The 16,296-nt window shown below is 37.7% G+C and overlaps 1 protein-coding gene across 1 annotated transcript; it reads left to right on the forward strand.

The window, feature by feature from the left end:
- Nucleotides 1-7,701: 7,701 nt before the first annotated feature.
- On the forward strand, nt 7,702-15,898 carry SHW1 (short hypocotyl in white light1). The gene is made up of 4 exons (XM_086607447.1): nt 7,702-7,881; nt 7,982-8,206; nt 15,055-15,120; nt 15,466-15,898. Exons 1-4 carry the CDS (start codon nt 7,726-7,728, stop codon nt 15,607-15,609), a joined length of 591 nt encoding a protein of 196 aa, XP_086463573.1. The 5' UTR covers nt 7,702-7,725; the 3' UTR covers nt 15,610-15,898.
- Nucleotides 15,899-16,296: the final 398 nt, after the last annotated feature.

The raw sequence follows: 16,296 nt of genomic DNA on the forward strand, positions 1-16,296 counted from the left end.
TGGTGTGTAAATTTAAACTATAGTACAAATGTTTTCGTCAATTAAAAATTATGTAAATTTAAATTTTTCATATGTAAATTCTAATTTTCTTTTATGTAAATTCAAATTTTCATATGCAACCTACAATGTAAAATTAAATTTTTATGTTTTTCACATGAAAATCAAGAAAACTAGCAGGGTGTGGAAAACCCGATGGGAAGGGCATCTTCATCAAAGGAAAAATAAAGGGGAGTGTGGCGAGTGGTGAACCTGACTCCTCATTTATGATTTTATTGATAAAGTCTTCACTTGCCAACACCTTGTTACACAACTTTATATCCACATGTTCATCAAGGTTTCATCATTCAAACTCAAAACTTCCAAAACATGATTAATACATAATTTTATTTCATGCAGAAGTTGTTTCTTACAATTACATAGAACAAACCGTTTGAGAGAAATATACTACTAACTTTAAGCAAGTATAGTTTCTAAGAGAAATAATATCTTCGCAAACTCGTCATACACTATATTTTCAATCAAGTATGTGTTTAAGCGAAATAGAAAGGTCAAGTATGGATGGTAGTTACCTCTTTTAGTCTCCACCGAGCCATTTGTTGTAAGACACCTCAAAGTGCCCCTCAACATCACCACATTTAACATACCCTGCCAACATAGAATTCCAATAAACCACATTTCTTTTTCAATCAACCTCTTTGCTTCCTTACAACCAATGCAATCCATTAATCATAGTATTCCAATGCATATATAAAAAATCTATATTTACATAGGTATGCAGTATATTTTCAACATTTAAAGCATGACAATATCACCAATTTAAATTTTAATGACATGAATCTAACTAAGAAGAGAATAAGTAAAATTAAAATAAAGAAGAAGATTGAAAAGAGGATAATCAAAAGTTCAAAGAAGTGTATTGAAAAGAGGTTAAAACAAAAGTTTATGCCAAAGATTATCTTTGTGTTTGTTGGTTAAAACCCCAAAATGGAAAAGAAAAAGGGTAAAAAAAAGTTTATTTCATAAAAACTTAAAAATAGGGGGGTTTAATGGGTTGGGCCGACATGGGGGAGGTTTTGAGTAATGGGTTAGGAAGGCAGGGGTGTGAGCCACATTTATTGGTTTTTAATGTATTTGATAAACACAAAATTGTATAATATAAATCAAATGCTATAAACACTAATAAATATTTTGGCAATTATATGTTAAAATCAAATTTATCTACTATTTTTCTTTATACTACGTAGTAATATAGATCTAGTAAAAGTTTGAATCCACACCTAAACGTTTTAACTAATTCAAAGGAAACAACGATGAGAGAAAGCTAGATTTTTGTTGAATTGAACGAATCACTTTTATACTAATGATTTTAATTTAAACTATTAACTCAGCAATTAAAAATGCGGTTTTGATAATGCACCTAATGATTATTTTCACGCTAAAACCGAGTTTTCATTGTAAAGTTATATTCTCAAGTTCAAACTCAAAACTTAAAACTTTATTAATCAGTTCTAAAGTAAGTAATCTATATTTTTATGAGGAATGGTAGCGAGCTACCCCGTGATACCCCCAAACATAACAAAAATAAGTTAGTTGAAACCGGTTATAGATTATGTTGAAAAATTAATTTAGGTACTTGTTACTGCCGAACCCCATATTGTGTTGGGCAGACCCCAAAAACTAAAACACTTATTACAAATGTGTCATTGGTTCCAAAAGTTGTTTTGTGTTGGGCAGACCCCAAACCAAAGTGAATTTGACTTGTTGCAACCTTTTCAGCCCTTCTCTTCTATTTTCTTCTTTTCCACCATAAAAAACCATAAACTCTTAAACCCTTAAACCCTTAAACCCTAACACTAAACACTAATGGAAGAGCCCAACCCCATTTTAGAACATGAAGATGACGAAGAAAATATAATGCATCATGACCCCATTCAAGAAGAAAATATAGAACAAGTTCCAAGTGACCCCATTCAAGAAGAAAATGTAGAACAAGTTCAAAGTGAAGAAAATAGAGGAATGGATGATGATGCATTTAATAAGAATAAGGTAAATCTAAATTAAACGTAATTATGAATGTAGTAATTATGCATGTAGGAATTATTGATGTGTACAGTGATTATACATGTAATAATTATGCATGTAGTAATTATGCATGTGGGAATTATTGATGTGTACAGTGATTATACATGTAATAATTATGCATGTAGGAATTATTGATGTGTATAGTGATTATACATGTAATAATTATGCATGTAGTAATTAAATGACGCTGCTAGGTCGTTTTGTATTTCACACCAAACGGTCTCGTCACACCGTCGATCGCGGTCCAAAACGATGTGGCCATGTCGTTTTGGGATTTGAATTTGGAAAAACGATTTGTCGTTTTTTGCGAACTTGAACGGTGTGGCAACACCGTTTGAAGTTAGTCTAAAACGACATGGCGTTTAGACTAGGTCCCCACCGTTGGAGATTTGAACTTTGAAAAAAAGACTTGTCTGTTTTTTTGCCACTTGAACGGTGTGGCCACACCGTTTGGACTTAGTCTCAAACGACATGGCAAAAAAACAGACAAGTGAATGATGGATACTGCAGAGTTGAATGACCTCTACCAAGCTTTGAGATTGCGTCAAGAAATGGAAATGAAGGGCTTGCTTCCGAGCATTGTTACTTATAATTCTCTTCTTCGTAAATTATGTGAAGCAGGCCAAATGAAGGATGCAAACAATCTGTTGAATGAAATGAGTGATAAGAAGATTGAGCCGGATAATGTCACCTGCAATACCTTGATAAATGCGTATTGTAAGATAGGAGATATGGAATCTGCTTGGAAATTTAGAAATAAGATGTTGGAAGGTGGATTGGTCCAAGACCAGTTTACTTACAAGGCTCTCATTCATGGGTTCTGTAAAACGAGGGAAATGGACAAAGCTAAAGAGCTCCTGTTCGAAACCATATCTTAACTCTTTTAAATTGAAGCATTAGAAATTTATTTAGTGAATTGATAATCTGAAGATATATCTTTGAATGGTAAGGATATAAAGTACCTCGAATGTCTTCTTGACATATCATTTGTAATTGATGTGAGAAAGTGTTTCTACATTATCTCAAGAAATAACTCATTCTTCGCTACTTTGATTTTGGAAAGTCGAAATTTTAATATTACAGAAATGCCAAATATTTTTTCATTATAGTTTACAGGTTAGTCAATACACAATGCTATAGAATGAAATATTTAACCACTTGTTCATCGATATTGCTTCGAAACTAGTCACTTATGTACGGGATTTTCTCCAAATTATAGTGTCTACTTGTGGATTTATGGATGGTTCTGCAATCAAGGCAATGAAGATGCAATTCTAAGACTCGATGAGCTCCTTCTTGTCGATATTTCCATTTTTACCGATCTGAAGGTTTTGCAAAGGCGAAAACATTGTTTATGCTCAAAAAGTATTCACTCTTATGCAAGGAAAAGGTATATTGGGTGATTCATTTGTGTACACTAATTTAGCATATGCCTACTTCAAAATTTGGGAAGCTAACCTTGGCTTCAGATATGCTTGATGACATGACCAAGAGGTACTTGATGATTACAGTTAAGATTTACAAGTCCTTGAATGCTTCTTTTGCCAATGACAGTGACATATTACGTCTTTTTTGGGGTCATGTTGTTGAGAGAGGTTTGATCACAAAGAAAGTCCTCAATTTGATGAGGCAGTTAGATTGAAACTATGAAGAGAACTCCTACGAGGATGTTATAGTTTCAGGTGGGACTATCTTATGAACAAACAGAGCCATGCTTCGAAAGGTTCAATGATGATCTACAAAACCAATGGTTATATATGTGGACACATTACGCACAATGGGAACTTGCAAGTTCTGAGAACAATATTCCATTCACAAGGGGTATTGCATGGTTTGGCAGTTGGCATTGGCTTCTCAACATCTGGGGTGGTCCATTTCAATCAAATGGCATCATCTACTTAAGTCGTCCCGGTGACAAGGAGTTAGTTTAATATTTAATTAACAGTGTCATCGGTAATTTTTTTTTTTGCATCTAGATGGAAAATATCTTCCAAGATTATGAACCCGTGGTCACCAATTTTTGTGCTCATCTGCAGATTATTAGGGAAGAAATTTGACATCTTTCACTAGGCAACACCGAAGGGATTGTCAGAAACTTCTTATGGAAGGACTTCAATGGAGTCGCAAGTGTAAAAGTTTCACATCTCTTTTGCTAGACATATACTGAATTTACTTTCTTTATATGATAACTTTTTAGAAGACCACAGAACTTCTTATGGAAGGACATCAATGTAGCGATCTTTTACTTGTAGGGCCCGCCAATTTGGCTTTTACTACAAGACCAGTACACATAAGGACACAAGCTTATGAGATGGAGACTGATTATTTGCACAAAGGAGCAGAGATTGGAGTTATGTTCCTTCCTTTGAGACCACAGAACCATTGTTTTATTTATTTCATAAGCTGCCACTGACTCACTGTATAAGTGTATAGTCCAAAGTGATATCTCAAATAGCATGTTTGTGCCACAAATCCCACAATGGGAGCACCAATATCTTCTCCTTGACTACATGATTTAACCTCTATGAGAGGAACTGTAATGAACCAAAGGATGATGATGCTCAACCTTCGCTTTCTAATTTTGGATGTAGATGAAACTTGATTTTCGGGCTTTCGCTAATGAGTGCTCTAAACCTTTTGCAGATGGCTCTAAAACAATCCAAAAGTCAAAACTTTGAGTGGGAAAGCCTTGCGGTTCTTGGTGCAATGGAACCAGCTAAAAGACAACTTCACGACTTATAGCCTTCTCGCACATTCAGAATTTCGATTGGAATGAGTTCGGTTTCTCGGTGAAATGCTTCACCCATTATCCATTAAAAACAGGGGAAAAAGATAAATGCTTAGCGTCCAAGGACCTCTCAAGATGTGTCTTGTTTGAATTGATTGAGATTTTCTTTTATTTTCTCATAGACTTGCACATTGAGCGTTAGGCTCAAGGATTAAAATCGGGAGCAAATATTGGAACTTGTTTTTTTAATTGAAAGACAGTGATAATATGATTGGAACTCATTTTATATAGATTAAAAGACCTGCTAATATGTTGTTTTTTTTGCTAAATCTTAGTGATGTACACGCTAACACACTAGATTGTCCTGACCCTGATGCATGGAGCTGCCTACTCCGCTTCTCAAATTGGAATAATGATTGACAGACAAGCAGACTGATATGCCTCAAACACTGAAAAGACAAGGCAGGAAACAAAAGGGCAGCAGCCAAAGGAATGTACTGAAAGTTTACAAAATCCAATATACAATACTGTCTGTTAACGTGATAGGGAAAAGAAAAGAAAAAACATGCAGAATATTAAGCAGCAAATTATGTGCATCTTCCAAAAGTAGAGAAACAAAGCTTCTTTCTGTCTTTCTACAATTCATAATACTTAATCTTGGGTGATTAATTGAACTGTTCAAGGTCCAAACTCCAAACAGTGGGCCTTTAACATAAAAACCACATAGCAAACATCCCCCAACTAAAACCTCCCAGTATATGAGTCTAGACTCTATAGTAGATATATGTTGTCTGTTTCAAGTAACAAGCATATTACAGTTAAATACTAATCATTTCCTGCATCAGAATCATCTCCTAAATCGAAATCCTTGACCTTCACATCCGCATCTTCTCCATACTGAATGCAATAGTCGATTTGGGACAAAACATATTGTATGCTGTAAAGGAAAACAACAATGTCATCGTTTAGTTTGCTTCCCAAAATAAAGGCATAGGTTAAAGAGATTCAAATGCACTAATGCACAGAGATATTTAGATGCAAGTTATCCAGACAAGAAAGCTGTGTAGAGAAGCCACAATACATATTCAAGCAGGTAGTAAGTAGTGAAAGCAAAAGTGAACCTACTTTTCAAGATCCTTTTTGTTAGTAACAAGGTCCATCTTGGAGAGAATATTGACATGGGGTAGTTCAAGCTGAACCATTGCAGAAAGTGATGCCATACAACCACTTATAAACTTTGTGACATCTGTCATGAACTGACGCATATGAAAATCAAAAGGTTAAAATGATGGAAATGTAAAGGCATATTTGGAAATAGAGGTAATTAAACTTTTCTCAAGAATGAGATGTACCTGTGAGTCGAGCAAGTAAACAACACAGACATTGAAGGTCTTGCGCTTCAAATGATCCACAAAGTTAAGAAGAACAGGGAACATGAAAAAAGAGTTCTATCTGGCCTACATATTATGCAAAGAAAATCATCAACTTGTTGCACAGGACTACAAGAAAAACACAATCAGATACCTTAGTTAGTAAAGTAAATGTCTGTTCACGAGCAACCACTTGAAGGCAGGACATAATTCTTGACAAAATAACATTCAATTTTCTAATTCAAACACCTTCCGTTAGAAATAATAAAAGATGGCAAGAGATAACATACTTGAAGGCATAGACCTGACCAATGATTGACTGAAGATTGAAAGAACTAACAATTTATTTTATCATTATTATTTTGTCAAAAACAATGGTATGGCTTATAACGTTTTATAAGCATACAGATTTTAAAACTATTATACACCCATGAACCCAAGTACCTTACACTCACTCACATGAAAAAGCATTCTAGCATTCCCACAAAGTCACAAACACATGCACAGGTGCAGATAGGCACATCTACAACCACATACATGCGTACTCATATCCAAGAACCTCTGCAGATACAACCCAAGTGCCCCCAAAAACAACACAAACACACACACCTCTATAACGAAGCAGACACATAAATGGCCAACCACTGACTAATTCTAAAGCATCTACACACAACATGCACATATTCACCATACTTGTGCAAGGACATGCACATGTAGGATGCATCCTTCTGAATTATATCTAGAATATGCATTCTACTAGGAAACAGAGGAAGGTATGAACTCACACTTACCACAATCAATTTGTTTAGTTGTTGCTAATATCTCACCTAAAAATTCGACATGGTTTTACCAAGATAACGCGTTTACATAATCTAATACAAATACTTTCCTATTGGAATGAAATCGAGGATGGTTAGTGCTAAAATGTTTTAAATGTATTGTGTGACATATAAAATGGTATAATTATGATCAAGACTATGGTCTGAACCCCATATACACAGTGATACAGGTAAGAACTCTGAAGGAATCAGCACCCAAATAAATCTAAAATGTTTGAGCTCAAAGGAATCTAGTTGAAACTTACCGATAAAAAAAAATGGAATCTAGTTGATCGAGATCGAGATCGAGCTTGATCGAGATCGTGGGTTTGATTTTGATGAGAGAAATTTGATTTTGGTGAGAGAAATCGCGAAGAGGGTTTGAAGGATAAAGGTGGTAGCCGGTTTTCCAGTTTCTTGGATATTTGGTTGGGGGGGTGTACGAGTCCAAGTTGTGCCCAACACAATGGGCAGACCCCAGCCCAACTCGAGGTTTGCCCAACACAAATTGGAGGCTGGCAGTAACAGGACCCTTAATTTATTATGAGACTTTAAAACTCGAAACCCCTCCCTCTTAAGTCCCAACCTCTCCATTGACAATATTTAACAACACGATAGACAAGTCGGGACATTGATATGCCGATTTATGAACATGGACATATATTTCGGAAACTTTGTGATATATATAGTTTTCAACTTCCCTCATTTTATCCTTACACTTGAAAAGATGATCAACTCTTGCATCACCTCACTTCTTTCTCCACACTCATTTCTCAAATGTAGACCACCCCTTTTTTCTTCACACTCTTCTCCATTCTCAAGTCACACGTGTCAGCAAACCAGAAGTATCAGAAACCTCAAAACAACTCTTGTCCATGCAAAGGTGTTGTGTCACTCTTACTTACTACACTCTATTTTAACATTATCTTTAAGACTTGAAGAATTTATATGAAGAAAATGTATGTGTTGTTGACACTTGGCAGCTTGGCAGTTCGGGGAGAGAAGAAGTAGGGGAAGAAGGACTAGAAGAAGTGTTTTTTGGTATGGATGATGATATTGAGGAGGAGAGTGACAATGAAGACGATGAAGAGACGGAGAGTAGTTTGGATTTGTTGTTTAGATTCTTGCAGAGTTTGTTTAAGAAGGTTTCTAGGAAAGCTAAGAAAGCTACTCGTTCTATCTTGCCTCCAATCATTGCTCCACAACTGGTACATTTTTTATTTATTGAATTTGTTTGATTCAAGTGGTTATATTGGAATATTGAATTGCTTAAAATCTGAGTAGTTGAAGTAATTTAGCTGTAATATAATTGTCACTGGACGTGTTCTAATTTCACATGTCACATTAGAATATCTACATTAGATTATGTTGGTTTTTTGGCTCTTTTTTCATATCACTTGGATTAAGGATTGAAAGTTATCTATGCCTCAAAATTGCTTAATTTGACCTCCTCCCTAGCTCCCCATCTAGTGCTAGTTTTGTAGATGCACTGTTAGTTACATTATGTGGGTGTTCTCTGTAAAGGCGGACATAACGACAGCTTATGACCACATTAGTCGGGCATTACTTGATTCTCTTGAAGAGGATGGGTTTCGGTGGCAAATGGAGTGCATCGATACGTACTTGCATCTCTATAGCCTTCTTTCTGTATTGTTGATGGCTCATAAGTTGAATTCCTTAAAAGCCAGCGTGGTTTTAGGCAGGGCGACCTGTTGTCTGCTTGTGTCTTTAGCATTGTGATGTCGGAATTAACTTGGTAATTGACACAGGCTATGATGAGGGTTGCATGATTGCATCAAAGGCTTTAGACCAGTCCCAAATGGTCCAGAAATTACAAATTTGCAATTTGCCAATTGTACGTTGTTCATGGTGGCTGCTTCGGTTAGTCAGATCTGGAGTTTGAAATCTATCCTACTGATTTTTGAAGCTGTATCTGGATTGAAAACCAACATGACTAAGACAACACTTATTGATGTTGGTGGAGCTGATAGCATGGAAGACCTGGCCAGTATTTTTGGGATGCAAAACTTCTACTTTACCTTGCACAGATTTGGGTATGCCGCTTGGTGCAACGATTAAAAACAAGTCAGTTTGGGATCCCGTTGTTGAAACCGTGCAAAGGAGGTTGGAGGTTTGGGAGAGGAAAATCTTGATGAAGGTAGAAGACTTGTTCTTATGCATAGTACTTTGGCAAACTTACCTATTTATTATATGTCCTTTATGATCATTCCTGTAAGTGTTTCCAAGAGGATGGAGAAGAAAGTGAGCTTTTCTTTGGGGTTCTACAGAGAGTGTATCACTTCGTGAACTGGAACAAGGTATTCTCTCCAAAGGAGGAAGGGGTTCTCCGTTGCCTTGACATATTGATGATGAACAAAGCCTTGCCTGGTCAATTTCTGTGCAGATGTGGTACAGTTGAGAACTCATTATGAAAATCAGTGGTCGAGACATAGTATGGATCTCCACGAGGGTGGTGGCCAAAAAAACGTGTCTTAACCTTACGGTTGTGGTATGTAGAAAGCTTAGTTTCGTGGACAGGGTTTTCAGCCACCACCCTGGCACCCTTGTTCTCCAGCTCCATACTTGTGTTTTAAAAGCTCCACACTTTAGAGATGAAATTACTTCCAATGTGGGTAATGTTAGCCAGGTCCATTTCTGGATGGATTCTTGGAAGGGCAACAACCCTTTTTATGAAAAGATTTCCACTGGTTTTTAAGGCAGCTACTCAAAGAAACATCTTTAATTTTGAGCTAGCGCTTAGGGAGGGGAAGCAATTTGCCTGGAAATTTTAATATTAGAAGACCAAGTAATGGCTGGGAGTTGAAGAAATATATTGATCTTACTAACTTCTTGGACAGCGTATCTCTCAACAGTGATAATGAGTCTTAGAGCTTGAAGTGGTCTAAAAATGGCATTTTCACAATGATGTCTTTTTATGTGGCGATCGTTTCTGCTGATAGTGGAGCAGATAATAGTGTTCCATTGTTTTCTTCAAATCTAGTGTGGAAGGTGACCGTTCCAATTAAAATAGATACTTTTTCTGGTCAGCACTTCTTCGCAGAACTATAACAGCAGACTTGCTTATTCATAAGTGTTGTATTCTAAAGAGAAGACTTGGAATTGGAACTGAAGGTCTCTGTTATATCATAGACAACATTACATATATAGTAGATCATTACAAGTACTAAGCACTAACCACACAATGCGGTAACTACCCGAACATGGTTCCGTGCATTACATGACCATAACTGAATCTAAAGACTTTGTCAACTCTTGACAACTAACTAAGGACTTACATAAATACTTAAAGACATCCTAAACTCTAACATTCCCTCCCTTAAACTGATTGTGTTGCTAGCAATCAGTTTAGAAAGATATTGCACCTATCACCAGCTAGTACTGCACCTAGGACACCAGCTAGTAGTTCCCTCCCTCAAACTTCATCTGACATTGAACAAACACCAAGGAGCTCACGCAATTTCACGAACTGAGGCAGTTTAAGGGTTTGGTGAGAATGTCGGCAACCTGATCCTCACTCTTGCAGTAGATGAGATCAATTTTTCCATCCTTGACAAGATCCCTTAGGAAATGATAACGCACATCAATGTGCTTGCTTCGCCCATGCTGCACCGGATTCTTTGACAACTTGATTGTGGAGCTGTTGTCACAATATACTGGAGTGCTACTATTGAGATGAAAATACACTTGGCTGAGCATTCTTCTCAACCATATCGCCTCACAAGCACAAGAGGCTGCTGCGACATACTCTGCTTCGGTGGTGGACAGAGTAACAATTTCTTGCTTCTTTGATGACCAGGAGATAGCTCCAGAACCAAACATAAATGTGTAACCAGAGGTGCTTTTTCGGTCATCAGGATCACTGGCATAATCACTATCTGTGAAGCCAATCAATTCAGATTGTGTACCACTCTTGTACAAGATGCCAAAAGAACTAGTACCCTTCAAGTAGCGCAGGATACGCTTGGCTACAAGAAGATGCATTTCCTTCGGATTCTCCATGTACCTACTGATCAGACTTACCGCGTGCATTATATCCGGCCTTGTAGTTGTCAAGTACATAAGGCTCCCAACAATTTGCTTGTACAGTGTGCTGTCCACTTTCTTTCCTTGAGGATCCTTTGTGAGTTTTGTACCAACTTCAGCTGGTGTGCAAACCAGATTGCAATCTTTCATTTGAAATCTTTCCAATAGCTCATGAATATATTTCTTTTGTGATATGAACACACCTACATCAGACTGTACCACCTCAATACCAAGGAAATAGTGCATCTTTCCAAGGTCAGACATCTCAAACTCTGCCATCATGGATTGCTTGAAAGCATCGAACATAGCTGGATCATTGCCTGTGTAGATTAAGTCGTCTACATATAAGCACACAATCAAAGAATTCCCACCAGATCCAGACTTTATAAAGAGTGTCGGCTCTTATGGACACTTCACAAAACCTGTTTTCATGAAGTATGTCTCTATACGACTATACCAAGCTCTTGGTGCTTGTTTTAGTTCGTATAAGGCTTTTCGTAGGCGATACACCTTCCCTTCTTTCCCTTCTTTCACAAAACCAGGAGGTTGATCAATGTAGACGGTTTCTTGCAGGTCACCAGGAGGGGGACGGGGATGAGGTAACAACAGAGATGATCGATCAATGTCTATGAAATCAGAAGAATTTCATGCTCCTAATTATTATAGAGGCCGAGGCCGTGGCAGTCATCGTAGGGGAGAGCATAGTAAAGGAGAGCCCTTTGATAAATCAAACATCCAATGCTATGAGTGTGGAAGGTATGGACATTATCGTTCTGAATGTGATACTGTTGTGTATAAAGAAAAAGGTGAAAAATCAAACTTTGCAGAAAAGTAAGATGAAGTTTCTCTTGTGATGGTATGCCATACTAATGAAGTGACTCAACAAAACATGTGGTATTTAAGACACAGGTTCTAGCAATCATATGTGTGGAGATAAATCTGTATTTTCTGTTCTAGACGAGTCATTTCGTAATTCTGTGAAGTTTGGGGATAACTCGACAATCTCAGTCAAAGGGAAAGGTGATGTTCAAATCTGGACGAAGGAAAACACTCCTCAGACTATATCAAATGTTTTCTATGTTCCAGCCTTGAAAAGCAATTTGCTTAGCGTGGGTCAACTCCAAGAGAAAGGTTATGAAATCAGCATAAAAGGTGGAATTTGTCGGATTGAAGATCCAAAGAAAGGCTTGCTTGCTCAAGTACAAATGACTCGGAATTGTATGTTTCTACTGTATATACAAAGTGATGCTCTTCCTCGTTTCTCAAGCATTGTGAAAGACTCATCCTGGATTTGGCATCTCCGATATGGGCATTTGAACTTCAATGGCTTGAAGCTTCTCCAGCAAAAGAATATGGTGACAGGACTTCCGCAAATTGATCATCCCCCGCAGCTATGTGAAGGTTGTGTTGTTAGCAAACAACACCGTGATTCGTTTCCAAAGGGAAAGGTTTGCAGAGCTGAAAAGGCACTGGAATTGGTCCATACTGATATTTGCGGTCCGATTAATCCGCAATCCAATGGGAGTAAAAGGTATTTCATTACCTTTATTAATGATTATAGCCGTAAAACTTGGGTTTATTTCTTACAGCAGAAATCCGAAGCTTTCTCGGTATTCAAAACCTTTAAGGCCCTTGTTGAGAAAGAAACTGGAAATCTCATCAAGGTCCTTAGGTCGGATCGTGGTGGAGAATATGACCAAGGAATTTGCAAATTTCTGCGAGAATGAAGGCATAAGAAGGCAACTCACAGCATCTTACACACCACAGCAAAATGGTGTCGCTGAGAGAAAGAATCGCACAATCCTAGATATGGTGCGTAGCATGTTAAACACAAAGGCAATTCCCAAAAGTTTTTGGCCAGAAGCAGTCTTGTGGAGCATCTATATACTGAATAGAAGTCCTACAAGATCAGTGAAGAATAGAACACCGGAAGAGGCATGGAGCAGTAGAAAACCGAATGTGGAGCACCTGGCATTTTTGGGTGCATAGCCTATGTTCACGTTCCAGATGCAAAGAGAAAAAAGCTTGACGACAAGGGTGTGAAATGTATCTTTCTTGGCTATAGTGATCAGTCCAAAGCTTATAGATTGTACAATCCTATAACTGAGAAGATCATCATTAGTCGAGATGTGGTTTTTGATGAAGTAAATGTGTGGTAATGGAAGGTTACTGATACTGGAAAGTGCACTCCAGTGGTGTTTGATGTTGCTGATCCTAGTCAAGTTATAATGAGTGACCTGAACCCATCAAGTACAAATTCACCAAGTACATCCCAGCAGCATACATCTTCACCAAGTGCATCCAGCCCACAACATGTGTCTTCACCAAGCTCATCCAGTTCTCAATCCAATGAGCAATCAGTTTCGCCAATTATAAGGACTCGACGACCTCCGACATATTTGGATGATTATGAAGTGAGTAAGTTTGCAAATTGTGATCCTTTTACTCACTTGGTTTTATTTGCAGACTGTGATCCAGTTGCATTTCAAGAAGCAGTGCAAGACCCGAAGTGGCTGGCAGCCATGAAGGAAGAGATAAAGGCCATAGAGAAGAACAACACATGGGAGTTAACTGCTCTCCCATCTAGGCACAAATCAATCGGTGTTAAGTGTGTATATAAGACCAAGTTAAACGCAGAAGGGAATGTCGACAAGCACAAGGCTAGGTTGGTTGCTAAGGGCTACAAGCAACAACAAGGCCTTGACTATGAAGAGGTGTTTGCTCCAGTTGCTCGACAAGATACAATCCGCATGATACTTGCATTGGCGGCACAAAACTCATGGGATATATTTCAGTTGAATGTGAAATCTGCGTTCTTACAATAAGGGTAAAATTGTATCACTAATCTGCTCTCTTTGTGGTATGATCAATGAGTCAACCCCTCACATTTTCCCGCATTGTGATTCTTCCCTGGAATTGTGGAATGGTCTCATTCAACCCCTCTGTAATTCAATCCCTCTACTTGCTGGTGTGGAAACATTAGCGGATTGGCTGGCCTAAATCACATGGTAGAGGTTTTGTTGCAAGCTTATGGAACTTGACTCCCTACGTCACTGTCTAGGTAATTAATATGGAGAACTAGGAACAATAAGGTCTTTAGAGATACAACTCCTTCCATAGAGAGAGAGCTCTAATGGAGGTGAAAGTGACACTTTTGTTACTGGTTTGGAGGCTCTTCGGCAAGAAGATGACATTGGTTTAGGAACCTGGTTGTCGATTGGGCTGGAGTCATAAGGTGACATAGATAATATGGAACTTTATATGGGACCTTTAGTTTAGGCATCTGGTGCAAATATGTGAACAATGGCTCTTTGCTGCAGGTTGTGTACTTTGGGTATGGTAAGTGTTGTAATCTCATTAGAGGATCTCCTCTAAAAGTTTTTGTAACCTCTGGGATTTCAATAAATGCACGTATGAAACCTTGAACTTGTTTTTAACTTTCAGAGCTTGGTGTCAATATGACCCAGACCTAAACCAGTAAGTTATATGCATTGGTTTTCAGCATTGCCTGATGCGTGACATGTGCTAGCTAATAAGGGCCGCCTAAAGAATTACATAAACCTCCTTCGCTTCAGTTTGAGACAGTGTTCCAACAATTCGCTCATATTTGTGTGTGAATGAACCTCCATCCCCTCTTGTTCTGTGTATCTTTTTCCTTAATAACCGTTGGAAGACCGTTCTCCAGGAAACTGTTATGTTGACTACTGGAGCTAAAAATAGTACTAACAAAGAAAGTTCCTCGCCTTAGGATTAGCATATAGTTCTAGAGCAGTTAAAAGTTTAACCTATAGTTTTGAGTAGTAATTCCGTCATTGAAAGCCTTTCATAATGATCACCTTTTAGTCGCATTTTGGTGATGACTTGCTATTCAGATTTATAAGGTAATGTATTGTTGCATGTCTCTTTACTGTTGTATCAGACTTTAAATCTGAACTAATTAGTTGCTGGGGGTAAGATTTAATGTCAAGTTTGCAGAAATTGCTGGGGATAACATCTCAGTTTCATTGTGCAGGTATCCTTTGCAGTAGATGGAGTTCTGCTTCTGTCATCACTTTCTCTTGTTAAGGCTTTTCTTGAGGTAGTTTCAATATGGAATGTTTAGTACTGTTGATGGCTTTCGTATATACTGCAAGTGGCCATGCAATTATTAGAACCATGTGATCGTGGTCACTGGAAGATGTTTCTAGGCATTATAACATCATCTGTTGATCCAGGCATCATGTGCACCCTTTCCCTATGTTCATCAGAATAAACTTCATCAGTATTTCTTGGAAAGATCAGTTGGCAACATATATACTGTGTGCACTCATATTTGTCTTAATTATAATATTTGGAAATTAAAATCTTCCGCTGAAGTTTGTTAATAAGTCAAAATTTTATTTCATAAAGAGAAACTGAAAGGGATAGTGTTCTTTATTTTCAGGTGGTTTGTACAGTTGGAGGCACAGTCTTCACTGCAATTCTGCTGCTACGTTTGATATGGGCTACTCTTTCTCATTTCCAGTCAAATGGAAACAGATTCAACCAGGGTGGAAATTCATATGGCGCACCACAACCTGTGACATGACCATCTTGTATAGTGTCAAGGCTCAAGTGTTATCTGTTAGCTGCTAGTATTATCCGAGTTGTAAAAAATGTCACAGGTATTGAAGGTCCATCGTAGTAATTATACATTGGATGGCCTTGAGCCTATATGGCTTGCAGTGTATTGGTATGAAGGGCAAGGTTATTTATGATCAACCAATAGTTTCTCTGACATGGTTGTGTGCATGCTGCGGGCCGCGCAATAAATTGGAGTGGAGAATATTTTGGATGGAGGAGTTGAAATAAAATTAATTCCAAGATTTCCACTATAATTTTCAGATACCATCTGCGGAGATGTAAATTACATATTGTTAAATAATCATAAAATCAACTAACAAACGTGATTGTTATCAAAGACCTGTATAATAGCAGGGACTTCATCAAGATGCTTGATGATCATCAAACTTCAACTTTAAGGGATGGGCATAACGAATACTGTATGAACCCCCATCAAAATACTGTATGAACCCTCATCAAATAGCTTCCCTTCTACCAGAGACTCATGTGGATTGATAACTAGCAAAATCCTTTTACATCATACCAATACCATAGTTATAATTGTAGACTTTCCTCACACCAATCAAATGAGCTTGACGAGATGGATGTAGCTTCTACCATGCTCGTAATCACAGTGATCCAAAAACAAAATGCCTGGATTCCCTTCCCAAAT

The sequence above is a fragment of the Coptis chinensis genome, chromosome 4, assembly GCF_015680905.1.
Source record: "Coptis chinensis isolate HL-2020 chromosome 4, ASM1568090v1, whole genome shotgun sequence".
In the NCBI taxonomy this organism is placed as follows: domain Eukaryota; kingdom Viridiplantae; phylum Streptophyta; class Magnoliopsida; order Ranunculales; family Ranunculaceae; genus Coptis; species Coptis chinensis.